Here is a 27,572-nt window from a genome sequence, read left to right on the forward strand (position 1 = left end):
AGTTTCAGACGGCGCTTATTTTGCACACATGATCGGCATTTGCCACACCTAATTGCCTTACGATGAACGCAATGGATTTTTGCCACATTGTAGTTGGGTCTCCCCTATATATGGCTTTGATCCACCTCAGGCCTCATAATTTTTGACTAGACATGATATAGTTGGTGGGCTGTTGGCTATTCTTAGGTTACTAGGCTATGTGTATATGCATTTCATTTACCCGAGAATTAAGGAATATGATCGAGCGCTTTTTAAGAACAAAACACCTTACTGACAGTGTTCTAATTTTTATGTTCATATTCCAAACGTTCAAATTCTTTTTAGTAATTGCACCTGTCTCCGGGCACGTGTATTCCTAGGGTGACGTTTTCATAATTTGGGACGGTAAGCCTATAAATTTATGTTTTCCTACACTACCATTGAGCACGTTATCACTTTTCTCTCAGTGAGTGCCACCCAACAGTTGCGTGTGCATGGCATTTTCCTGGCATACATTGAATTCTGGATGTTCGTCACTGTTTTATTATCTTTCCACAGGGTGACCTTTTGACTAGCCTAGCCAGATGCGCAGTTGGTTAAAGTAAGTGACCGGAGCCTAGTAGACTGAATATTTTAAGACATATTGAGGTCTGTGAGTTTTTATAAGGAGAAGTTTAGGTTTTGTTTTGGTCCTGATGAAGCGTCATTGGATCCTTGGTGACCCTTGAGTTGCAAAACATGTCGACCCATTTTTAGAGGGAGTAGGGTAGTGTCCTTCTCCCCCGCCTGTTTTTGCTTACTTGAGAGTGTATATGAGCATTATTTCTCCCTGCACTCTCCCTTTGCTTTTTTTTAATCTTGGCCTTAACCCTTTTCTGATCTAATAAATTGATGTTGACTTACTAGGTTTTGAGCCAATCTTTCTTTGCTCTCCTATCCCTCCTGTGCCTGTAGGTTGTGACTGTCCACAGCACAGATACATTGGGAAAAAGATCTCCGGTTAAGAGCCCCCTTCATAGGGGAGCCCGTCAGACATTGCAGCGCCGGTCTGACGAGGAGCATCCCCAGTGATGACGCAAGAAATCCTATTGGATGTGTGAGGGCTATTGCTTCTAACAGAAGAGTTTCCCTGTGTTTTCTTTCTTCTTGTTGGAACACTGTACCTTAATTTTTTGTAAAGGTTATATCCGGGAGGTTGTACACTGGACCACTAATCTCCCTGTCCTCATTTTTTTAATTATACCCCCTTTTTCTGCCTGATATCACTGTGCTTGACTGTGTTCACTGGGATCCTGCTAACCAGGAACCCCAGTGATTATGCTTTCTCCCCAAAAACTCTGTATTTCACCCACAATTGGGATACTAGTGCCCCCTTATAAGGTCCTAGTATACGGTACCTAGGTACCCAGGGCATTGGGGTTCCAGGGTATCCTTATGGGCTGCAGCATTTATTTTGCCACCAAGAGGAATTCCATGCAAAGGCTTCTGCAGGACTGCAGCCTGCGTGAAAAGGTGCAAGCACCCTTTCACTGCCATTTTCACTGCACCAGATCACTTATAAGTCACCCCAAAAGCAGGCCTTCCAGCCCTGAGGCCAGGGTGCAAAATACCTGTATGTGAGGGGACCTTTGCACTAACAGAGGTGCTCCCACGAGCTCCAGGTCCATTTTCCCAGACTTTGTGAGTGCGGAGACGCAATTTTTCGCGTGTTTTGGACATAGGTCACTACATATGTCCAGCTACATAATGGTAACTCCGAACATAAGCATATTTGGTATCAAACATGTTGGAATCATACCCCAAGGCTTTTGCAAACATTGATTGTATGATTCCATGCACTCTGGTGGCTTGGGGAGGGCCCCCTGTATTTCCGTTTCAGCCTTCGGAGGTTTTCCAGACAGCCCCAGCTGTTTCCACCTCACAGACAGGTTTCTGCCCTCCTGTTGATTGAAAAGCTCGAGCCCAGGATGGCAGAACGAGAGGATTTTTGGGAAAGGGGTGTTACACCCTCTCCCTTTGGAAATAGGTGTTACAGGCTTGGGAGGGGTAGCCTCCCCAAGCTACTGGAAATGCTTTGAAGGGCACCTTTTGTGCCCTCCTTGCATAAACCAGTCTACACCAGTTCAGGGACCCCCCAGTCCCTGCTCTGGTGCGAAACAAAGGAAAGGGGAGTGACCACTTCCCTGTCCATCACCACCCCAGGGGTCCCTGGAATTTGCCATCTTGGATTCAAGGTTGGCAGGGAACTCTGGGAGCATCTGAGCGGCCAGCACCAGCAGGTGATGTCAGAGCCCTCCCCGATAGGTGCTTACCTGGTTAGGTGACCAATCACCCTTTGAGGGATATTTACGGTCTGTCCTTTGGGTAATTCCTCTGATTCGGATTGCAAGGCTCCAGCAGGAATCCACTTCATTCTTTACTTCGACTTCTCACTGAAGAAACTGCATCTGGACCCTCCAGGAACTCTACAAGCTGCAACAAAGAAGCTAGACGCCTTCTGCAGCATTGTATCTCCGGCTTTTGCAGCTTTCTTGTCCCCGTGCTGTGGGACTCCTGTGTGTGCTGCCTGGTCTTCTGCCGGCTTTCTGAGTTACTGAGAGCCCCCTCTGATTCCCCCCCCCCCCTGGGTAGAGTCCACCTGGTCCTTTCTGGTCCAGGGCAGTGCCATTTTCCGCTAACCCCTAACTTTGCATGTACAAAGGCTTGTTGGCGGGCTCAGACGACGCAAGCCTGACTGCAATCCTCCATCCGACGTGGGACATCACTTGCACCCTCCAGGAACCAGAGTTCATCTTCTTGGGTGCAATTCTGACTTTGTCTTCTCACCGGTTGTTCTTTTGCACCTTCATCTGGGTTAGCAGGGGCTTCTGCTCTTCCTGGACTCTTCTGTGCTTCTTGGACTTGATCCCCTTCTTCCACAGGTCTTCTTGCCCAGGAATCCACTGTTGGTGTCTTGCAGTCGCTTCTGGGTTTTGCATACTTTTTCTAGTTTGTGTGTGTGTTCTGGGAAACTTACTGTGATTTACCCCTGCCATCCTGGTCACTGGGGTGGGTTGTGGTACTTGCCTTTGGGCTTTTATAGTACTCCCAGCTCCCCTCTACACACTCCACTTGCCTAGGTGGGAGACTGACTTTCGCATTCCACTTTCTTAGTATATGATTTGTGCTCCCTCAGCCCCATTTCTAACTATTGTGGTTTCACTAATTGCACTGTTTTCTTACGGTTTTAGATCTATTTATGCATACTAGTGTATATAATTTGTGTAATACTTACCTCCTAAGGGAGCATAGTCTATACTGTATGGTATATTTGGTATTTGTGTCACCAAAATAAAGTACCTTTATTTTTGTAACACTGAATATTTTCTTTCACATGTGTGAGTACTGTGTGACTACAGTGGTATTGCATGAGCTTTGCATGCCTCCTAGATAAGCCTTGGCTGTTCATCCGCAGCTGCCTTTAGGTAGCCTGGCTTCTAGACACTGCCTACACTACACTAATAAGGGATGACTGGACCTGGTATAAGGTGTAAGTACAGAAGGTACCCACTACACACTAGGCCATCCTATTACAGGTGCTAAGACAAAACTGATATATAGTGGGGAAAATACATATATTTTAAACTTCACAGTGAAGACCCTAATTATTCACTGGAAACATTGTATTATTACTCATGGTTATACTTTTAATGAATCAACATTTGTCTCCCTTTGTCTCGCTCTTATACAAGAATCACAGACCATATACTAAAATGCAAACATGAAGACAAATATGTACAGGACATCAAACTAAAAAAATACATCACAATTTGTCAAAAACAAAGACAGGTACTAAGTGCAAGCTCATTAGCACTATAAGAATCCAACTGAATTTGTAATTGTGGGCTGCAAAACACCTTTTTCAACAGCAGTCCTCCACTTGAGGTAGTGAATTATTGATACCGTCTGTAATACAAAATTATTAAAGTCCAATTGAGTACGGTATCTTCTTATATCATAGTCTCTAGGTTCAAAAATTCAAGACACTCCTCATGTTGTTAGTTGACGCATTTCAGCCTTTCAATTCTAGGCCTCATCAGGACATAGAAAGCGGTACCTACATATAATAATTGTAAATATGTTTTTCATTGATAATAGACATGAAACAACTTAGTCTGTGACACCACCAGCGTAACATCAGACCCTGTTCACCAAAACATATTCTCAGCACCTTGTGAGCTATTACAATAAAGCTAGACCACTAAATTCAATGAAGTGCATATTAAAAGCATCACTCTTTTTCTTAAAAATACATGTCCTGGTGACTGTTTATATGCGTGCAACCATACATGCACTAGGGGTGAACACTGGGTCCTCCGCGTGATAAGATAATAGTGGTAGGAAAAGTATAAAGTTAGTTTTAAGATGAAGAATGGAGGGCAGTCTATTTATTACAAAAAAGCACGTGCTGGACTGCTTAATTCTACTTATATTTAGGCACTCTGACCTTTATGACGGTATTGGAATTTAGCCCACCGTATTGTTAAAAGCGAGGCCCTCGAGGTTCTTCCGAAATTGTTCTAATAGAACCCTCATCAAAACGTCATAGATGTTAGAATTCTGATGCGGGCTGGAATAAAGGTGTCAGAGGCCCGGTAAAACAGATTTTGACAATGTTGTATTCACTTGAAAAAGGTTATGCGCGGTCGTAAAAATTTACGTGCCATTTGTGTATGAGCCACATTCCTCTAGTTTTCAAAATGCCCGTAACGTGGGGTGCATGGACGCGGTATGTTTGTATCGTAGTTGCACAATGTAGCCGCTCTTCTGGGGTTAAAGGGGAGTAGGCGCGTGTGATGGCAGCCATATTTAAAGATCACCAACGGGCTAGAGGCTCCTCCTTCTCATTGTATCACGACTCATAGTTAGAAATGCGCCCATATTTGCAAGTGGACCAGAAAAAGGCATGGAGGGGGAGGGAATGCCCGGAATTCCTCTATTCTATCACCTCTCTATAACTCGTAACCACTAAAAGCTAAAAACCAATTAGTTTACCGAATCCAGCCTCGACTATCAGGCATTTTTTGAAAAAAGGAAATGAATAAAAACAAATTCTAAAAAAACACCATAGCTAGTACAAAAATACTGGGAGGACAGTGTTCACCTACATTCACAAATACTGTCTCTCACACATTTAGGAGCACCCTAATGGATATCAAAAAGAATAATAATCATACATTCAGTTGGTGGATGATTACATCAACTACTGCAGCCCATTATATGCAACGAAAAGTCTTCCTAACATCTTATAAGGGACCACATTTCATTTACATCATTTAACCCATGTCTGGCTGTGCCGTACTCCTCAATAAGTCTGGCTTCCTTTTTGTCTAAGATAGTTGTCACTTTCATACCTTGTTGTTTTATTTCTGCCACATATAATACAGACCACCAGGTCATCGTCTTTGTGTTCTTTTGCTGTATAATGTTCTACCAAGGGAGCGCCTCGTAATATGCACCTAATCCTCGACCTATGTTGTAAAATGCGGGATTTAACTGGTTGGACAGTTTGCCAATTATAAAACAATGAGCAAGGACATCTTATGCAGTAAATCACGTTTTTCGAATTACAGTTAGAAAAACGAAGCTGTTTGTGTTTTACCATTGACATTAATAGTTTTGGTATTTTCTGTGAACTTACAAGCAGTACATGTATTGCATTTATAATGTCCTGTAACAGGGGTGGATTCAACATTTGTCTCAGATCATTCTTCCCTGGGCCTAGGGAGGAGGCATGGACTAGTGAATCTCGTAAATTATGCCCTCTTTTAAAAGAAAAAAGAGGTTTCGGTATGTCTAATGGAGCTAATAGTTTCCAGTTCCTCTCTATAATAGATCTTATTCTATTGGCTTTAGGGTTATACGTTAGGGCACAGGTCAGGGGAACATCCCTTGTTTGTTCTTTTGGAGTCAATAGACACTCTCTAGGAGGGAACCAGACTCTCTTACAAGCTCCTTTTACTAGTTTCTTAGGGTATCCTCTGTTAATCAGTCTGGACGTCTAATTCTCTGCATTAGAAAAATAATCTTCCTTATTTGTACAGCTTCTTCGAATGCGAAGGAACTGGCCATAGGGTAAATTTTCTCTCAGGGTGCGTGGATGGCTACTGGAAAAGTGTAATAATGTGTTTCTATCTGTAGGCTTGGTATACAAATTCATTTCGATGTGTCCCTCCCTTGACTCTATCCAGAGGTCTAGAAATTTAATCCGTCTTGAATCATGGGTCATTCTGAATTTCAAGTCGGGGTTTGGTGGTTAAGCCATATACGGAAGGCAGTGAGTAGCTCCCTATCACCTTCCTGTATCATGAAAATGTCATCAATATATCTTAGCCACTGTATGACGTGTTGGTAAAAGGTACTTGCCTTTGGGCTTTTCTAGTACTCCTAGCTATATTTGGTATTTGTGTCACCAAAATAAAGTACCTTTATTTTTGTAACACTGAATATTTTCTTTCATGTGTGTGAGTACTGTTTGACTACAGTGGTATTGCATGAGCTTTGCATGTCTCCTAGATAAGCCTTGGCTGCTCATCCACAGCTGCCTCTAGGTAGCCTGGCTTCTAGACCCTGCCTACACTACACTAATAGGGGATGACTGGACCAGGTATAAGGTGTAAGTACAATAGGTACCCACTACACACCAGGCCAGCCTTCTACAGGTGGGCAAAAAAACGATGGATTAAACACAGATTTCTGTGACTGGGGTTGAATGTTTGCATTGTTTAGCTTTCCATCCACGATCTGTTCTTTTTGCGTTTCTCCAGTTGAAGACACAGTTGATGTTCCCGGCATGAGCCCCCCTCAGCTTCTTTTGTTTCACTGTAGTTCCACAACGCATGCCATGCCAATCACCCGGGCTGCTTGAGTCTAACATCTAAAACCCTAGCCTTAAGCTAGCCAAGTCAATCCACTGTTCTCTCTTGTGCCTCGTCTCGCCTGAGGGTGAGCTTTCTGTATCACTTCTCTCCTTTTAGGTCCGACCTCCCTCCGTCTGGCAGAACTGTGCAATGCCAGCTGGGGCCCTGGCTGGCTTGTGGGAAACACCTGAGAAACCAAACTAGCCACTCCTCCTTATCCCCCCTGTTAGAAATGGGGTCTCTAGTTGGCAGTCAGTTTGCACCCTGTCCAATTAGGGACCATCACTCTAGTCAGGATAAGGGAGATATCTGCTTGGATAACCCCTGCTCACCCCCTTGGTAGCTTGGCACAAGCAGTCAGGCTTATCTCAGAAGCAATGTGTAAAGCATTTGCACTTAACACACAGTAATAAGTGAAAACACTACAAAAGGACACCACACCAGTTTTTAGAAAAACAGCCAATATTTATCTATATAAAACAAGACCAAATACAATAACAATCCAACATACAGTAATACAAATATGAATTCTGCAAGATTTACTCAAAAATACAGTTCCTTGAAGTCGATAGCTCCACCTGGGGCTATCACAGCATCGTGATCAACAAAACCAGCGGTGTAGGCCGACTGCAGCGTTGCGGGCCAGCTACGGTGTCGGGAAGACCCACAAACAGTACCTTGGATTTGCAGGGCATTGTGATCCTCGCGGTGACCTCCGGAGAGCAGTGTCGGTTCCGGAGTCGGTGCAGGAGACGTCGGGCCCTTGAGGTCACACGCATTGCGGATCGAACTCCAGGCTGATGAAGTCAGGTGTGTGGATGGCATCGGGACTGCGGTGTGAAGCGGGACGATGCGACGTGCGGTGCCCACAGGTCATGGTGCAGACAGCGGCTCTGTGACGGTGTCCAGCGGTGTCAGTGAGACCAGGGCTGCGGTGTGAAGCGAGGCGGTGTGACGTGTGGTGTCCACAGGTCACGGTGCAGGCAGCGGCATCTTTTCTGAAGCGCTGTCGTCCATAGGCCCAAGCCAGTGGTGCGGGACGGTGCTTCGTGACCCTCACGAGCGGTTTCCACAAGCCATGGTGCAGGCAGGATGTCTGGTGACGACACAGGAGTCGATGGTTCTGGCGCTGGTGTCAGGCTGCAGTGTGAGCAGGCAATGTCGGAGTGCGGGGCCCACAGGTCGCGGTGCGAGCAGTGGCTCGGTAAAGTCGTCCGATGATGACATTGGGTGGACCAGGGTCGCAGGGCGACTCCGTGTGGCATCGGCAGGTCACGGTGCAGGCCAGCGGCGTCGCAGTGGTTCCTTCTCTTGAGCAGCACCAAAACACACAGTTCCCAGTGCTGTAGGTCGAGGAAACTGAAGTCTTTGGTGTCCATGAGACTTCCAACAGGAGGCAAGCTCTACCCCACTCCCTTGGAGAATTTTCTCAAGCAGGACACACAGCACAGTTCACCCTTTTCACTCTTTTCAGGCAGAAGCAGTGACTGCAGGCCAGTCCAGCAAAGGGACAGTACTCCTCCTTCAGTTCTTCAGTTCTTCTCCTGGGCAGAGGTTCCTCTTGGTTCCAGAAAGATTCTAAAAGTCTGGGGTTTTGGGTCTTCTTCTTATACCAAGTTCTGCCTTTGAAGTTGGCAAAGTTCAAAGCAAAGTCTCAAGTGTTTGCAAGATACTTACTCCAGTATTGGAACTTTCATAGATTCACATGCTTGAATCATTCCCCGTCGTCGAGATGGGAGTCCCGGTACAATTTTCATAAGTAATGTTAAAACATATTGAAGAGAAAAAGGCCCTAGGCCTCTTCAATTTCATAGTCTATCAGAGTCATTTTGTGAAAAGGACCAAACCTGATCCTCCACCAATCAGGCGACAGCACCCTTCAGAACCTCCTGAGAGAAGCTCTAGCACCTCAGATTTTCTACCGCACGTCGTGCTAGGGAGTCTCCTCAGAGCTCTGCTCTGTTTTCACACCTTTATTCAGCTTTTTTTCTCTCAGAGAAACTCATTTATTTGGATTTGTCAGCTATTTTTCAACTATGTCTGACAAGGAAAAGAAAAGTCTCTTTAGAGACTGCAAGACTTGTGGGAAGAAAAGACTTCATTCTGAAGATCCTCATCAAGACTGCATTTACTGCCTGTACCCAGATCATTCAGCCAAGGACTGTAAGATTTACCGTACGTTTTCTTCTAAGACCTTAAAGGATAGAGAAGGCAGATTATTAATATGGCTGCAGAAACTGAAGCATAGGAAGGATCCAGTTTCTGATTCTGAGAGTGAGGAATCATCAACATCCAAGAGATCAACTAAAAGGGCAAGATCACGCTCTAGATCTCCCTCACAAATCTCAAGGAAAGCCCTCAAAAAAGACTGCTTCAGGGTCTTATAAGGGTCGCAGCCCATCTTCTTCCCCAACTAAACTCTCAAGTAAAGAGGGGAAAAGACATTCTTCCAGTTCTGAGAGGCACAGGAAATCCTCATCTGTTCCACCATCTGTGCCTTTCAAAAAGCCATCCTCTGTGACTGGAAAAAAGGCCTCCACCGTCGGTGGGCGCATTGCCGACGACAACAGCTACTTCAGGTTTTCCATCGTCAACGGCTCTGTCGGCGACATCGTCGACGAGAACAAGTACACCACTGTCGACGAGAACTGCGACGACGACATCAGCGTCGACGACCGTCTACACCTCGTCATCGTCGACGGCGCTGATGTCAGTGTCAGCCCTTCCGTCGTCGACGACTTCGTCGACGGTAGACTCGTCGGCGAAGCTTTCTGCTATTAAAATAATTGTGCGTCCAGCGTCGACGGCACCGTCCACGACCAAGTCAATTTACACGTCGTCGACGACACCGTAGACGAGGGAAAAACATCAAAAAAGAACAGAAAAGTTAACTCCAACCCACATTTCACCTAGTAAGGTATCCTCCCTGGTACCAGTACATCTTTTGGAGGGAGATGAAGATTCAGATGAAGATGGGCCTTTTGGAACAGCCCACAGCCCCTCTGAATTGAATGTAAAATACTAGGAAGAGGAGGAATATGAGGAAGCTTATGATTCCCAGGCTTGCTCGGAGCATCAGCAGTATCAACAGGGAACGTATATTCCTTCCGACCTGCTTACTGGCCTTAGAGCGATGTTAGTGGATTACAACAGAAGGTTTCCTCCACAAGGAGAACAGCCTCCTCCACAAGGAGAACAGCCTCCTCCATCGCCCATTTCTGGTCTTTCTACTCCACATCAAAGACCAACGTCTTTGCATCTCACAGATGTGGCCACCCCGGACATGACACTTCCCCAAGACACTGACATTTCAGAAGGAGATCAGGAGGAAGGAGAGCTCATAGATACTCACTCAGAGTGGGACGAGTATATTATTCCTGCTCCATCTTCTCCTTCTCATTCGAAGGTGGAGTCCCCACCTGAAGACATTGGAGGTTTTCACAATCTCCTAGAGAAGGCAGCCAAGCGTTTTGCTTTACCGCTACCTACGAAGCAAACAGATTGTTTCCTTTATGATTTTAAAGAGCCCTTCCAGAAGTCTGTGCGCTCTATCCCGATGGTGAACTACCTGTGGGAAGAAGGCCTTAAAGTCATGACTAATCTGGCAACAGTCACAGCAGTTTTACCACGTCTGGTTAAGAAATACAAAGCTCCTGATGATGCACCAACAAGCTTGACAGGACATCCTCCTCCAGATTCAGTAGTAGCTCAGGCGGCTCAAAGAAGATAAAAAAATCCTTCTGCTCCGAGTTCCGCGCCCCCAGATAAGTAGGGTAGGAGGCTAGATAACAACATAGGGAAAAGATTTTCGTCTATGGCCAGCCTAGTGCTTAGAGCTGCCAACTCCTTGGCTATTTTGTCTCGATACGACAGACAGCTTTGGGCGGATATTGCACCTTTTATTAATCAACTGCCAGAAGACGTAAAATCAGAGGCAAATAAGACTGTACAAGAGGGTCAACGCACGTCTGCAGAGCTTATAGACTGTGCAATGGATATAGCGACCACTGCTTTCAGACAGCTTGCAGGTACTGCTGTATTAAGAAGACAGGGCTGGCTCAAAGCCACCTCATTTCGCCCAGAAGTCCAGAATAAAATCCTAGACTTACCCTTTGATGGCCAAGCGCTATTTGGGAAACATGTGGATAAAGCCCTACAGTCAATTAAAACGGACACGGCAAGGTCATTAGGGACCCTGCAATATCGAAGATCGTCCTTTCGTCCTAGGGGGCGTGGCCAGCCCTCTTACAGAGGGGGATATCAACAACAGAGATACTCTTCCTATCCATCATCTTCACAACAATATCGGCCATACTACTCCCAAAGGCAACCGACTCAACCAGCCTATAGTAGACCGGCAGGCCGTGGACGTTCAACCCGCCCTGCCAAAGATTCAGCTCGTAGAACCTGATGTTTTCGAGGTGCCGGCTACGCTCAGTCCTCCTCCTGTTACCCTGGGCGGGAGAATTTCCTTATTTCTCAGTCAATGGCAAACCATTACGTCAGACAAGTGGGTCCTACAATTAGTGGAACGGGGCCATACTTTAGAATTTGTCCAGATACCTCCCTCAAACCCTCCCCGCAGGACTCCTTCAAGATATCCTCAACAACTCAAAGAAGAGGTCTACAAGCTCCTTCTCAAGGGAGCTATAGAGAAGGTGCCTCGGGCTCAACGAGGAACAGGATTTTATTCCAGGTTCTTCATCATTCGAAAAAAGTGGAAGGATTGGAGGCCTATCCTCGATTTAAGGCAACTAAATGTATACCTAAAAAAGCAATTGTTTGGAATGATCAGCCTGCAAGACGTCCTTCTGCGTCTCAATCAAAGAGATTTTATGTCATCACTAGACCTCAAAGACGCATACTTCCACATACCAATCCACCCTGCCCACAGAAAGTATTTGAGATTTACCGTAGCCGGGAGCCATTATCAATATCGCGTCCTTCCCTTCGGGCTCAAATCAGCCCCAAGAATATTTACCAAATGCCTAGCACCAGTTGCAGCCTTTCTCAGGAGAAGAAAGCACCAGGTCTTTCCATACTTAGACGACTGGTTAATAAAGGCAAAGACTTACGCAGGAGCACACAAGTCAACAAGAAAGTGCATTTCCTTACTGACCAATCTCGGATTCACAATCAACTGGGAGAAGTCCAACCCTCTACCAGTACGCAGTATTACTTTCCTGGGAGCAAAACTGAACGCGGAATCCGGCATGGCATGTCCCACGTTAGAGAGACAACAAAGATTACTAACCCTAGGGAGTTTCATACACAAAAGACGAAAGGTTACAGTCCGTCTCTTCAAATCACTATTGGGCATGATGTCTTCATGCATACCTCTGATCCTTCTGTGTCGGCTAAAGATGCGCCCCTTGCAGGAGCAGCTAAACCTTCAATGGCTCCAAGTATCAGGCACTTTCGAAGACCGGATACAAATAACTCCGATAATGATCAAAACTCTCAAGTGGTGGTCTCAAAAGCATCATCTGTCAATCGGTCTCTCGTTTCTTCAACAGCCAGCCCCGTGGACCATAACAACAGATGCCTCACTGGAAGGCTGGGGCGCAGTATTACAGGACCTGAAAATAAGTGGCAAATGACCAACTCATCTGGCATCAATGCATATCAATTGGCTAGAACTCAGGGCAGTGCACCTCGCCTTACAAGCGATTCTCCCAAGAATCTCTGGATCGCGAGTGGTGATAAGAACGGACAACACCACTATGATGCACTATCTCAACAAACAAGGAGGTACAAGATCTCTCACCCTCTCCAGGGAAGCCCAAGCGATCTGGAACTGGGCCTCGCAGCAAGGCATCACACTATCGGCGGTACACTTGCCGGGAATAAACAACAAGGCAGCAGATGCACTCAGCAGGCAGAAATCGGACTGTCACGAGTGGGAACTAGACCAGACAGTACTGACCCAGATTTTTTCCCAGTGGGGAACACCAACAGTGGATCTGTTTGCGAAGAAGGACAACGCCAAATGCCAGTTCTTCGCAAGTTGGCATCACCAAAAGGGATCTTGGGGGAATGCGTTTTCGATAGTCTGGTCAGACATCTTTGCTTACGCCTTTCCTCCCATTCCGTTGATCCCAAGGGTCCTCATGAAGATGAAAACAGAACCGTGCACTCTCATACTGATAGCCCCGTACTGGCCGCGCCAACATTGGTTCACAGAGCTCCTCATTCTGTCAGTCAAACCTCATATTCCACTGGAGCCGTTACCTCATTTGCTAACAATGAACAACGGCCAAGTTCGGCACCCCGATCCGCAGTCAATGCGGTTATCAGCATGGCTCCTCATCACAGAGAATTTGCGCATTTGAACATCCCGCAGGACTGCAGAGATATTTTGTCAAAGGCCAGAGCGGATAGCACTAACAAGGCGTATCAGTGTAAGTGGAAAAGATTCTGTGCCTGGTGTCATCAGCGTCAAATCGACCCTCTACTTTCACCACCAGAAGAGATATTGCCGTATCTCTTACAGTTAGCTCGATCTGGCCTAGCACACTCGTCCATTAAAGTTCATGTAGCAGCCATAGCTGCATACAGACGTTCAGATGACACACCCTCGCTCTTCTCTTCTCGGCTGATTAAGAGATTTCTGAAGGGGCTGTTCGGGGTTTACCCTCCTTTCAGACCGCCACCTCCTTCGTGGAATTTGAATATTGTTTTGGCACAACTGATGAAGCATCCATTTGAACCGATCCACTGTGCTTCCCTCAAATACTTGTCGTGGAAGGTTGCCTTATTGATAGCTCTTACATCAGCTAGGCGGGTCAGTGAGGTGCAAGCGTTGTCCATCCAAGAGCCATTCCTACAGCTTAAACAAGATAGACTACTAATGCGCACTAACCCGCATTTTATTACAAAGGTTCCGTCAGACTTTCACATGAATGAACCTTTGGTCTTCAAGTCCTTTTTCCCTCATCCATCTACTCCAGCGGAGAGGGCATTACACTCTTTAGACGTGAAAAGATGCGTTCAATTTTATTTGGACAGGACTAAAGCTTTTCGGTGCTCTAATCAGCTATTTGTGGCATACAGTGCTCCTAGGAAGGGGTACCCGCTATCCAAGCAGAGTATTTCTAGATGGATTGCCTCTGTTATTCGCTTCTGCCATCAGGCAGCGGGCAAACCTTTGCAGTCATCTGTGCATGCTCAATCGACGAGAAAAGTCTCATCGTCAGCGGCACTGTTTGCCGGAGTGCCACTACAAGACATATGTAGGGCAGCAACATGGAAGAGCTGTCATACCTTCACTAAGCACTATTGCTTGGAGTCCCTCTCGCACGGAGAGGTAGCAATGGGCCAGGCGGTTCTCAGGAATCTCTTCAGGTGAAGGTGAGCCATTTCTCCTACATCCCTCCATCCTAGAACAGGTATACACATTAAAAAAAGAAAAAAAAAAAGAAAAAACAGAAATGCATCTAAAGATAAGAGAACGCTATCATAATCCCATAAGTAAGCGGGTTTTCAGACATTGATCATCTTCCAGTAGTGTCTTATGATGTTTTATTACTGGTTTGTTATTCAAATTTCATCATGTATCTTCACAGGTATATCTCTATATATATTAGAGATAAGGAGATACTTATATTTATATATATATATATATATATAGAGACATATGTCAGTACACTCATATACTTCATCAATTTATGCATGATGATAAGAAGGGTTTGTGGTTTAAGATACTTTGTTTATTAAAGATGTTGTCATTTTACAATGTGCATAGTTATTGCTTTCTACTCTGATTCAAGCATGTGAATCTATGAAAGTTCCAATACTGGAGTAAGAAAATAAGTTACTTACCTGTAACTGTAGTTCTCCAATATTGGAATCTTTCATAGATTCACATGCAACCCACCCGCCTCCCCGGAGAAGCTCACTTCACCTCTTTCTTTCTATTTATACATATATTCAACATAATATAAGCACTTGTGCTTGGAAAATCTGAGGTGCTAGAGCTTCTCTCAGGAGGTTCTGAAGGGTGCTGTCGCCTGATTGGTAGAGGATCAGGTTTGGTCCTTTTCACAAAATGACTCTGATAGACTATGAAATTTAAGAGGCCTAGGGCCTTTTTCTCTTCAATATGTTTTAACATTACTTATGAAAATTGTATCGGGACTCCCATCTCGACGACGGGGAATGATTCAAGCATGTGAATCTATGAAAGATTCCAATACTGGAGAACTACAGTTACAGGTAAGTAACTTATTTTCTTCCTTGTCCAGGCCAGGCCCCAGACACTCACCAGGGGGTCGGAGACGGCATTGTGTGAGGGCAGGCACAGTCCTTTCAGGTGTGAGTGGCCACTCCTCCCCTTCCCTCCCGCACAGATGGCTAATCAAGATATGCAGGCTACACCCCAGCCCCCTTTGTGTCACTGTCTAGAGGTGAGGTGTGAACAGCCCAACTGTTAAACTAATCCTCACGGGGAATCCACATACAGGCAGAGTCACAGAATAGATGAAGCAAGAAAATGCCTACTTTCTAAAAGTGGCATTTTCAAACTAACACTCTAAAAACCAACTTCACTAAAAGATGTATTTGTAAATTGTGAGCTCAGAGACCCTAAACTCCATATTTTTATCTGCTCTCAAAGAGAATCTGCGCTTTAAGGATATTTAAAGGCAGCCCCCATGTTAACTATGAGAGAGATAGGCCTTGCACAGTAAAAAGCGAATTTGGCAGTATTTTATTGTTAAGACATATAAAACACACTAGTATATGTCCTACCTTAAACATACACTGCACCCTGCCCATGGGGCTACCTAGGGCCTAACGTAGGGGTGCCTTACATGTAGTAAAAGGGAAGGTTTAGGCCTGGTAAGTGGGTACACTTGCCAAGTTGAATTGGCAGTTTAAAACTGCATACATAGACACTGCAGTGGCAGGTCTGAGCCATGTTTACAAGGCTACTAATGTGGGTGGCACAACCAGTGCTGCAAGCCCACTAGTAGCATTTGATTTACAGGCCTTGGGCACCTCTAGTGCACTTTACTAGGGACTTACTAGTAAATCAAATATGCCAATCATGGATAAACCAATCAACAGTAAACTTTACACAGAAAGCATATGCACTTTAGCAGTGGTAAAGTGTCCAGAGTCCTAAAGCCAACAAAAACAGGTCAGAAAAAATAGGAGGAAGGAGGCAAAAAGACTGGGGATGACCCTGCAAAAAGGGCAATTTCCAACAACCCAAGTAAGCTCAAGCAGACAGTCCCACCCTTGTAAACTAAGGATTCAGATGGTCTGCCCAGTTTTTATTTAGGCCAGGAAAGATTCCTTTTAGGAGTCTATGTTGGCTGAATACAGAATGTGTACATGATTTCTGGTGGCAGGCCAGAGCCTCAGTAGCATGAAACTGCCATCTTGGCTGATTAGGTCCACTCCTTGTGCCTTCTACATTTTTGAGTGAAGCTCTAATCAGATGAGGTTCCACCTGTTTAGCACCTGATTATGGTGAGTCATGTCCCTGAACCTTACGGTACCATATTCTGCCCTTTGCTTGTAATTTGATACCATGAGTTTTGGACTGCATTGCTTCTGCACCTGCATCTGCCACTGCCTGTCCTCTTATGTGGTATGGTATGTAGCTGCCACTCAGAAACCCCCCTGCCTGCCAGCTCTGGCCCTAACATCTAACATCCATGTCTCAGAAATGAGTAGCAGAGACTATCTGGGTTTTGTAAAAGTGTACACAACAAACAAGTATAAGCAGGCTCTGCACTTGGCTCGTCAATAGGGATTTTTGGCATGTATAAATCCCTTGCCTGTGTGCTTAAGTCTTGAACGTGGTTTAGTAACACAGTGATTTTAGATAGGTAGTCAGAGAATGTAAATACCATTAATCTAAATCTACTGAGCATATTTTATGAATGAAAATAAATCTAATATTCTAAATAAATGACACAGCTTTCGAGTACCTGTTAGTAAAGAATTTTTGGAATGGCTTAGTTATTTTAAGCATCCAAAAGTACCTCCCACTTGAACGTGGAATTTAAACATTGGGCTCACTTGGCTTATGAGCCCTACTTTTGAGCCCCTTCATTCGTATGTGTTACACTACTTTTCTTGGATAGTGAATACATTCAAGTTCATGAAGATAGGGTGATGTTTCATACTGACCCTAAATTCTTACTCTAGGTTGCCTGATCCTTCCACATCACCAAACAATTGAGTTACCCATCTTTATCCCAAAGGCCTACTCAGTGGCTGAAAGTGTGTTCCACACTCTTGATGTTAAGAAAAAGCACTTATGAACTATACTGAAAGAACTAACCCTTTTAGAAAGACTAATCAGCTTTTTGTTACTTTTAACAAACAACACAAAGGTTTTACTATTTCCACAGCTGGTATTGCCAGATGAATAGTGAAATGTATCTAAAATGCTATGGGAAAGCTAAGCACATGATACTAGTGGCACCAAGAGCACACTGTAAATGCAAAGTGGGAGCCATGGTGACATTTTTTGGGTAATATTCCTATTATGGGTATAGGTAAGGCTGCTACTTTGTCAACACTACATATTTTCGCAAAACACGATTGTGTAGATGTGCTTACACGACCGCAAGCCCTTGTTGGCCATGCAATTTTTAATACACTTTTCCAAACAGCTACTCATCTGTTAACTAACTCCCACTTTTGGGATTGCAAACTATGCAGAGCATGCATATCTACAGCCACAAATGGAAAATGTTACTTACCTTGTAACCATCTGTTTGTAGAGTGTAGTGCTGTAGATCTACAAGCATCCTCCCTACTCCTTGGAAGGTGACAATGAACGCAGATGTTTCTCCCACTTTTATTATCATATCTTAGTTATCTCATCCCATCAGCACACTCTTTCGAAATTGCTTCATTCCACTACTACTACTTGTCCTATATGTAGGAAAGCAATTGGAGGTGGAGCCATTTCACTAATTCTGGGACAAAAAAGGAAAGCAACTTGGAAACACCCCTACTGAACACTAGATGGCAGGAGTGTGCCAAGCGTGTGACTCTACAACACTACATGATACAAACAGTTGATTACATTGCATCATTTTCCAGTAGAGGAATCTTCATAAATGCACGTGCTTGAATCATTCCCTGTCGTTGAAGTGGGAGTCCATGGTACAGTTAGAAAGCAGTATATAATGATACACTAGGCGGTTAGAAAACATTCACTTTAGTAACTTATCCACATCATTTATTATGAACCAAACTACAGCCAATCTGACGACTGCACCTTCTGGAACACTCTCCACAATGGCGTCATACCCTCAGGTTTTCTACTGTACATCATGTATTGGAAGCCTCACTGAGCTCTGCTCAGTTTGGTTCAGTTTTCTGTATTTTGAAGACATTTTCACCTCAGGAAAAGCTTTAGACCTACACCTAACAGCTTCTGACTGGACAACCATGTCAGAATCAGCAGGAAAAGGACATTTCAGGCCACATGGAACATCTGGGTAAAAGAGGCTGCACACAGAGGATCCGCACAAGAAGTGCATCTGCTGCCGACATCCTGAGCATAATGTAAAGGACAGCAAAATATGCTGCACTTTCTTCTTAAAGACATTAAAGTCCGGAGAGGGAAGACTACTTATTTGGCTGCAGAAATTAAAATCTAATGAAGCCCATATTTCTGACGAGGCTAGTGATGAGACTACACAGACAGAAAAATCTTGAAAAAGGGATGGGTGCCATGAGTGAGTGCCTCCAGGGTCACCTAAAAAGGCGATGAAAAAGACTCATCGTGGGTCATAAGGCCGGCCTAAAGCATCAGAGGATCTTACTCACACGTCTAGAAAGGTGCAAATCTCCTCAGAACTGGTTCAGTTTGATCCCACCACTTCTCCTTTAAGAGCAGCTTGCATCTAAAAACAACAAGTCATCCTCTCTACCGTCGTCAGTGAAATCTCTAAAGATGGCCTAAAAACCGTATGTTGAATTCTCGTTGACGTTGAGACTGTCATAGACATCCACAACGATGTCAACGGTAACTACAACAACTACAGCGTCAACCTTTACATGTGTGACACCATTGCTGATCATTTGCTCATCGCTGATAGCATTGATGACAATGCAGTCCACAAGAACTTTGTTGACCAAGGCACCGTCGACCAAGGCGTCGTCAACAAAGATTTCGATGGCGAATTCACTTTCAACTATGGCATTGTTGACTAGTACTCTGTCGACTATGGCACCTCCAGCAAAAGCCTTGTCGACCACGTTACCACTGCCGACACCTCATTGGGAAAAACCATCTCTAATGATTAAGCTATTGGGGGACCACTAATGTTGTCATCAATGGCACTCCACTACGGAAACAACATCTTCAGAGATAGTACAACCTGCACACACATGCCCAAGTACATTTGCCCCTTTTCCAACAGCACATCTACTTGATGATAAGCAGTTTGAGGATGAAGGTCTTTTTGTAGCAGAAAATAATCCCTCTGAATTGCATGTAAAATGTCAAGAGGATGATGATGAGTATTGAGGAACAATGTTATTCTTCCAGACTGCATCATTATACAGAACACTCCAAGTATTACAGAGATCAGTATCCGTGTTATGATCAGCAAGAATTCCATGACGATTCAGTGCAAATGCCACTTGCTCTGGTGAATAGTCTTCAAAATATACTACAAGATTATTATATAAGGTTTCCAGAGCCTGGGACGGGTACTTCTCCATCGCAGCTATCAATATCAGTTTACTAGCCACAGATTCAAACCCCTAAAATATGCACACCGCATACTCTTACTGAACCTACAACTCCAAGACGAACACTGGTTATTACCGCAGCAGAACCACTGGCAGATGGCTCACCTTCCTAAGATAAGGATACCGAAGGAGAGATCACAGGTACTAGATCAGTTCCCAATGAATGGGATGAATACCTATTCAAGACACCATCTTAGCTAGTACCACATCCAGTGAACTCTCCACCGGACGACATTGACAGTTTTCACAACCTAATGGAAAGGACAGCTAAAAGATTTCAGCTTCCCTCAACGACAAAGGAGTTGGGTTGTTTCCTTTATGGCTTCAAGGAACCTAAGAAGAAATTGGTCAGGGCAATTATTATCTATGATTTTATTTGGGAGGCATAAAGACCATGAAGAATCCAGCTACAGTATCAGCAGTGTTGCCTAGACTGAATAAGAAGTATAAGGCCCCAAATCTTTCGCCAGCATGCTTAATTGGCCATCCAAAGCCAGAGTCCATGTAACACAAGCGGCCCAAATTGCTCAAAGAACCCTTTTACTCACATTTCCATGCCACTGGATAGGGAAGGCAGAGGCTTGGACATTATTTGGAAACACTTCTCTGTGGCAGCCACTACTGTTAGAGCGGCCATTTAGTGAGCTGTCTTTGGCCATGATGATAGACAAGTGTGGTCAGACATCTCCACATACATTGATCTCTTGCCAGAAGATGCGAGAGGGGAAGCTAAGAAGATATAACAAGAAGGGAAGACAATCTGCTCGGAGATGATTGATTGTGCAATAGACTTGTCATCACCTGGCTTTAGGCAACTAGCAAGTGCAGTTGTTCTTAGGAGATAGGGATGACTGAAGGCAACATAATTCAGACCAGAACTACAAAGTAAAATCCTGACACACAATACAATGGTGAGGCACTGTTTTGCAATAATGTGGACGATGCTCTACAAGCTATCAAAACAGGCATAGATACTCCCCAATCATTAGATAAATTACAAATGAGGAAGCAGCTCTTTCGGGGAGGAAGAGGTCTGTATTCCTACAAAGGAGGATATCGATCATTTTGGCATGAATACCAGCCTTTTCAACATCAAAACTGATCTGTGTATTCCCAACAACAGTTCAGACAGCTGCCAAAAGAGTCGTACACCAAACAAGCAACCAGAAGGAAGCAACCTTCTCAAGGAAGAGACACTGCCCAAAAGCAGTGATGTCTTAGTAGTGACTGTTATCCCCTGCAATTCTCTGAGCCCGTTTTTGGCAGAATCCCAAATTATCTATGACAATGGTCCTTAATACCCGATGGAAGGATGTTATTTTTAATCACATACGGAGCACAATTCATCAAAAAACACTAAATCTGTGTCTCTCACCCCCCCGATTCCCCCCCCCCCCCCCCCCCCAACGAAAGGGCTACCCCCTCCCATCTGCGGCTGCTCCTGCAAGAAATATCAACCATGCTCAAAAAGGGTGCAATAAAAGTAGTTTTTATTCTCGTTTCTTTCTGATAAAAGAGAAGTCTGGAGAGTGGCACCCCATCTTAGATATTTGAAAGCTTAACAAATATTTGAGAAAGCAGTCCTTTCCCATAGTTACTCTACAAGAAATCTTACATCTTGTTTATCACAGGGATCACATGATAGCATTAGATCTCCAGGATGCTTACTTCCATATCCCAAAACACCCAAATCATCACAGGTTCCTCTGACTCAAAGTAGATGGCACTCACTACCAATTCGGAGTTCTCCCTTTCCGATTGGAATCGGCACCCCATATCTTCACAAAATGCCTGGCTCAAGTGGCATCTCAAGTGAGGCAGAAAGCTTTACAGCTATTCCCATGCCTCTGCTTTTGGTGGAGAAAGGCAACCACATCTCGGCAGGCAAAATAGGCTACAACAGCCTGTCTTTTCAACAACCTGAGTCTTACGGTCAACAAGCAAAAATCCTCTCTCAAACCTTCAACAACTTTAACCTTCTTGGGAGCTGTTCTGGACATAAGATAAGGCATTTGTTTTAAAAGAAAGGCAAATATGGATTGAATGGTTAGCACAAAAATTACTCAAAAGAAAGTTAGTTGTTCAACTATGTAATTCAGACCACTCTAGTCATAATAGTATCCTTGCAGTGGTGAATACAGAACACAAGCCTGTCCAAAGGATTACCATTCCTGCCTAATATTCCCGAATTTATCACCACAGACACATTTCTGGAGGGATGGGGCACTAACCTACAGGATTTAACCATCATCAGACAGTGGCACCAACTCCAGATAAAAATGCACATAAACGTGCTGGAGCTCAAAGCCATAGCACTGGCTCTGCAAGCATTTCTGCCCAGAATAACAAGATTGTCAGTATTAATTTGTACAGACAATACCACCAGCAAGCTATATATTAACAAGCAAGGGAGTACAAGATCACCAGCAATATCGCAACAAGCACAGGAGACTTGGAAGTGAGCTGTGTAACATCAAATAACACTCAAGGCGGACCATGTTCCTGGAATAACCAACGTCCTAGCAGATGCATGAAACAGAACAAAACCCAGCTGTCATGAATGGGAGCTCAACCAAAAGATTCTGGACAGCAATTTTCTATTGTTTGGGCAAACCTAATCAAGATCTATTTGCAACAAGGAAAAATCGAAAACGTCGGTTCTATGCAAGCTGGCACCCACTACAAGGGTCGTTTAAGAATGTGTTTTCAATTAGATAGTAAGGGATCTTTGCACACCCTTTTCTCTGATCTTCTTGATCCCAAAGCTCCTCAGAAAAGTGAAGAGGGAACCTTGATGCATAATTCTGATTGCCCCTAGTTGGTCCATACTGTTCTGGTTCACAGAGCTCCTGCTACTCACAACAGGCCCACGTTCAATTGAACTCAATATCAACACCGTTGTCAATGAAACACAACCAAGTACTTCATCTGAACCTGACATCATTACATTTGTTGGCCTGGCTCCTGAATACAATGAGTTTGCGACCTTAAATATTCCTGAAGATTGCAGAGAGATCCTTGTGAGAGCTAGAGATGAGACTACCAATAAAACGTACAAGCTTAAATATAAATGCTTCTGTTTGTGGTGCCAGAAGCCAAAAGTCCATCCCATTTCACACCACCAAAGCAACTTCTCCCTTATCTGCTCCCATTATCAAAATTGGTATTGACTCACACTTCTATTAAAGTACACGTGGCAGCGATCTTAAGATTTAGAACATCGAACACATCACCTTTGTTGTGGTCTAGCAGAGTGATCAAGCAATTTCTAAAGGGTCTTTTCAGAGCCTTTCCAACTGTAAAGAAACCTCTTTTATCTTGGCACCTTACTATAGTACATGGGCAAATGATGAATGCCGATTCACAAAGCAGACCTAAAATTCTTAACATGGAAAACAGCACTCTTACTAGCGCTCACGTCAGCAAGAAGAGTTGGTGGTAATCATGCATTTTCCTTTAAAGAATCATTCATTCAGTCCAGACATACCAGTGTGGTCATAAGAACCATTCATAAGTTCATACCAAAAGTTCCATCAGATTTTCATTTAAATGAGCCGATTGTCTTGAGCACGTTCTTTCCAAATCCCCAGAGTATGGCGAAAAATCATTACATACCTTGGACGTTAAAAGATGTCTCAAGTTTTATTTGCACAGGACGTGACCATTCAGGAAACCAGAACAGCTATTCCTCGCTTATGGAAATCTTCTAAAAGGCTTCCCATTATCCAAGCCGAGTATAGCTCGATGGATTGCACCAGCTACACAACTTTGGCATAGTAAAGCTGGAAAACCGCTGAATGGCAAAGAGCTCATTCTACCGCGGCTGTCTCTACTACCACCGCCCTCTTTGCTGGTGTGCCTAATGAACAAATATGTCAAGCAGCAACATGGAGGAACAGACACACGTTCACTCAGCACTACTGCCTGGAGTCCTCTGACCAAAGTGATGCGGCTGTGGGGCAAGAAGTGTTGCACCGTCTTTTCCAAGAAGGTGAGCCTAATCTTATTCTTTTACCTACCATCCACCATTGTATTGTTGTACTGTTGATTGTGCCTCTGTTTTAACTGATATTATGAAGCAAGCATATAAATCTATGAAATATCCAATACTAGAGATGAAAATAAGTTACTTACCTGTAACCTATGTTCCCTCCAAGCGACATGCTTGTGCGCCCGTGCAGAGAAAGATTTATCGGCGTGCAGGAAGTCATGAAGAGCACACATTACACACGATTTCCTGAGCCATAAAACTTTAAACAAAGGAAGAGATTGTTACAAACTCTGTGGAGAAATGAAGTTGGAAAGGCAGAAGTGACATTTCTCAAAACTATGATGATAAAATATATTTATTCTTGCTTTTATCACTGCTGAAATCCCCCCTGCAAAGGCAAGCACTTCCCGTCTCACCCACCAGTTAGTTAACCCTTCTGTTCTTCTGAATGTATGCTGGTGGTTCTCCCACTGCTGTAGGACTTACTAGTGTAAAAACAACTTAAATCATTATGGGGAAAAATGAGAAAGGCCGGCTCTCCGTTATCTATCTTCAGCGTATCAATGCAGCATGCACTTTTCTCCCAACTTTTAACCTCTTCCCAGTGCTAAATGGTGATTCATTTGGGCTTGCAAACATCTTAATTACTAGTGCTGGATTGCTGAATCACATTTCTTTCATACACTTTTTTTCACTAAACTGCCTTATAACGGTACTGCCTACCTTGCTATGTGAAAATTATATTTCAAAATACTCGGGTAGCTTGTGTGTGTAGAACAGGTTATGAAACGTGGCACTGAAGCAGTAGGGCCAGCAAAATGTACTTTGAGTACATGAGTTAGAGACATAGCAGAAGTGTGAGAGTTTGAGCAACAGGTTCTTAAAGAAAGTGGAGTTAAGTGAGATAGTGGGCGTTTCAGATAGTGAGCATCACATGTAGAGTGATAGCAATAAGAAGATATGCTGAGGGAGTTAAAAGAATGCCTGATAAACAGCGCGTTAGCAAGAGAGTGAGGCAGTGGGTGTTAGAAGGACTCCGTTAGATTGCAAGTAATACATATGTGAACGAGGGAGTTCATGACAGAATGAAAGCAAGATTAAACGTGAAAGATTGAGAGTTAGAATTATAAAATTAATCTGAAGACAGAGAAAGTGCTGTGCGGAGGGAGCTAAATGTTAGGGAAGTCATGGGGGCATGTAAAGAACGAGTACGGATGGGGGGGTACATAAAGAAGTATAAAGAAAAGGTGGAAGAGGATAGACATTTTGGCACAGTAAGTATTAGACGGGTATTTTGCTGCACAGTAACTCGTAGGTCAGGCTTATATAAGTGGCACCTTGTATACATAGCACATGTGACAACTTTGAAATCTGTGGTTACAGTAAGTGATGGTCATGCATTCTAGGTTACTCTAACTGCTGGATGTTCATCCTGTCACAGTACAAGACTTGTGTGCATTCCTTGTAGAAACATTAACTGACCAACACAGTAGTAACAGAAATTGAGATTGATATATTCTGTGCCATGGTAGTGCTAATGGACCTATTTTTCTTCCACGCATATTCTGATGGACATTTCTTTGCACAAAATATTTTGGAACGCTTTTGTTTTTCAAAACAAACACACAAAAGACATCCAAATCATAATTCCATGTTATCTAGGTACTGGTCTTCAGTTACAGTATATTCAGACAACCCATCAACCCTAGGCTTAAGCTTACACACGTTCATTACCTTCATCGACCCAGTTCTGTTTCTACACTAGGATTACACCCCTACACCACTGTTTGTCTCAGGTTTTTGGAATTTTCTTACTGATTTTGCCCCTTTACTTCTGCTTGAAGGAGGTTCCAAGTATCATTTGCTACCTTTTGTCTGACTGTACCTCCTCTGTTACTCATTTTTAAATTGGCCTGTCATATCCTTCCTCTCTCTTCAGGATTCGGGTGCCCCATGACTGCTCTACTGAGTTTAATCACTTTGGCTATCAGTTCTTGCAGAGGGTCTTCGAGCAATACGACCTAGTAAGTAAAGGTGGGGAATGGATCACGAGTCCCTATCGCTAGACCTGCAAATTGCTTACTCAGTACTTGCTTGTGTTCTCTTCCCTTACGTTACCTTGTCCATTCTTGTGCTTTCCTTTTTTATTATCTGCATACATACTACTCACCATTTTTTGTCCTTGACACCTTCCTTCCCAGTCTTTACTAACCATTGAGTCTATGTACATGCTGGCTTAAAACTGTGCCTTCCAATGGCTGCTGATCCTTCCATTAATTTAGAAAGTGCTTGACCTGTTGGGCTTCTAAAAGGATGTTAGTGCTTGAGAGAAAGCAGGAGCAATCTCCTATTGGGTTCTCAGCAGTGTCTCTATAAACCACTCGATCAATGCTTCTACTTTTTCTTCCCTTCTCATCGCTTTGTTCAGAGCATTTCTCTTTCTCTTTCTAGGACCAGGATGGCGCCCTGTCTCCATCAGAACTCCAGAGCCTCTTCAGTGTTTTTCCGTACACTCCTTGGGGCCCAGAGCTGCCCAACACGGTGTGCACCTCAGAGCGAGGCCTCCTTTCTTTGCATGCTTATCTGTGCAAGTGGACGTAAGTGTTCTTGCATGCTGTCTCCCACCCACCCCCTCGTTGGAGGTGTGCCATCTTTGTGCTATAACACCCTCCTTTACATTTTAGACTGGTGGCATATGTAGATGTCCAACGCTGTCTGGAGCACCTAGGCTACCTGGGGTACCCCATCCTCACAGAGCAGGAATCTCAAACTCAAGCCATTACAGGTAGGTTGCCTGATGCTGGTGGATGGTTGGATTTTGTGCAGTGACAGAATGAAATCTCAAAGCAGTCTTGGAACATGTGTTGATACCATCCCTGGTACAAGTTAGGGTAGCAAGTGAGTCATTACATAGTAAAGAATGTCGATTTATATATGTGTCTATAAGAACATTGTGTGCGCTCCCAGCGACCTCCTTCCACCCACTCCTAAAAGCAGCCTGTGGTCCTCAACCTACCCGGTGTTTCCCAGATGGTTAGCCCATTTTATGCTGAATGACAAGGTTGCAAACGGTGGAGCTAAATACCCAGGTTCTAACTCCCATTTCCAAACTGACCCTAATCTGTTGTCCTGGGCACACATCTTTATCACCCAGTTCCTCAGTTAACATTATTAAAAATAACAGTGGTGATTCACTTCACAGAAATGAAAATATTTTATGTTTTAAGATTTTTGCTATTTTACATCCACCCACCCACCTCTTTCAGTGTATTCCTGAGATGTGCAGTCTGGACAGATTATTGGTGGATGGGAAAAAGAGAGAAAACTGTTGATAGCAGGGCATCCTCAGAGAGTGTCGCAGAAGTGTGTAAACACAAAATCCGATGTTTCTTTCCTTTGTTGTAGATAAATGAGTTTACAAAATACATTGTATTGCATTAAAAACCATTGCACTTAACAGATATTCACATTCACTCTTCCATATTTTAATCACTTCCGTAAATGAAGTCACTGGGCCACACAGCTCAGCCCCTGTTCATACTTCATTGAATTCAGAAGCAAGGATTGGAAAGCCAGTAGCGAAAGGAACTTGCATATAAAGGCATTAATGTAGAAAGTAGCAATATATATTTTGTGATTTACTTTGAATTTGTTATTGTAGAAGCACAGCTTGTGTTTTATCACCTTTTGTGGTGCAAAATGTAGGAAAAAGTAGTAGACATACATGTTTAATTGACTACAGAGTAAGCATAAATATAGCTAAAATATGTAAATTGAGCACATGGAGGGGGTCCTGATTATTGTCTGCAGTGCAGCTATTATTCATCCCTGTCTGTAAACATAAGACTGCGGGTTTTAACTGGCCTCTACCCGTTCTTAGGTCTAGATTTTGATAGAACAGATGTCAAATTGACTTGTAGTTAACAACATAAATAGGGTGTGCTTTGAGCTCACCCTTTTCAGCCATTGGTTTTCTT

At 43.9% G+C, this 27,572-nt stretch overlaps 1 protein-coding gene across 1 annotated transcript in view; it reads left to right on the forward strand.

The window, feature by feature from the left end:
- The window catches only part of RHOT2 (ras homolog family member T2), a 398,937-nt gene that overhangs the window by 209,755 nt on the left and 161,610 nt on the right, over positions 1-27,572 (forward strand). Inside the window, exons 12-14 of the mRNA XM_069210682.1 lie at positions 25,535-25,619; positions 26,047-26,192; positions 26,280-26,380. Coding sequence (XP_069066783.1) covers positions 25,535-25,619; positions 26,047-26,192; positions 26,280-26,380 — 332 coding nt within the window. The remainder of the gene's footprint in view (positions 1-25,534; positions 25,620-26,046; positions 26,193-26,279; positions 26,381-27,572) is intronic.

Source organism: Pleurodeles waltl, chromosome 10 (assembly GCF_031143425.1).
Source record: "Pleurodeles waltl isolate 20211129_DDA chromosome 10, aPleWal1.hap1.20221129, whole genome shotgun sequence".
In the NCBI taxonomy this organism is placed as follows: Eukaryota; Metazoa; Chordata; class Amphibia; order Caudata; family Salamandridae; genus Pleurodeles; species Pleurodeles waltl.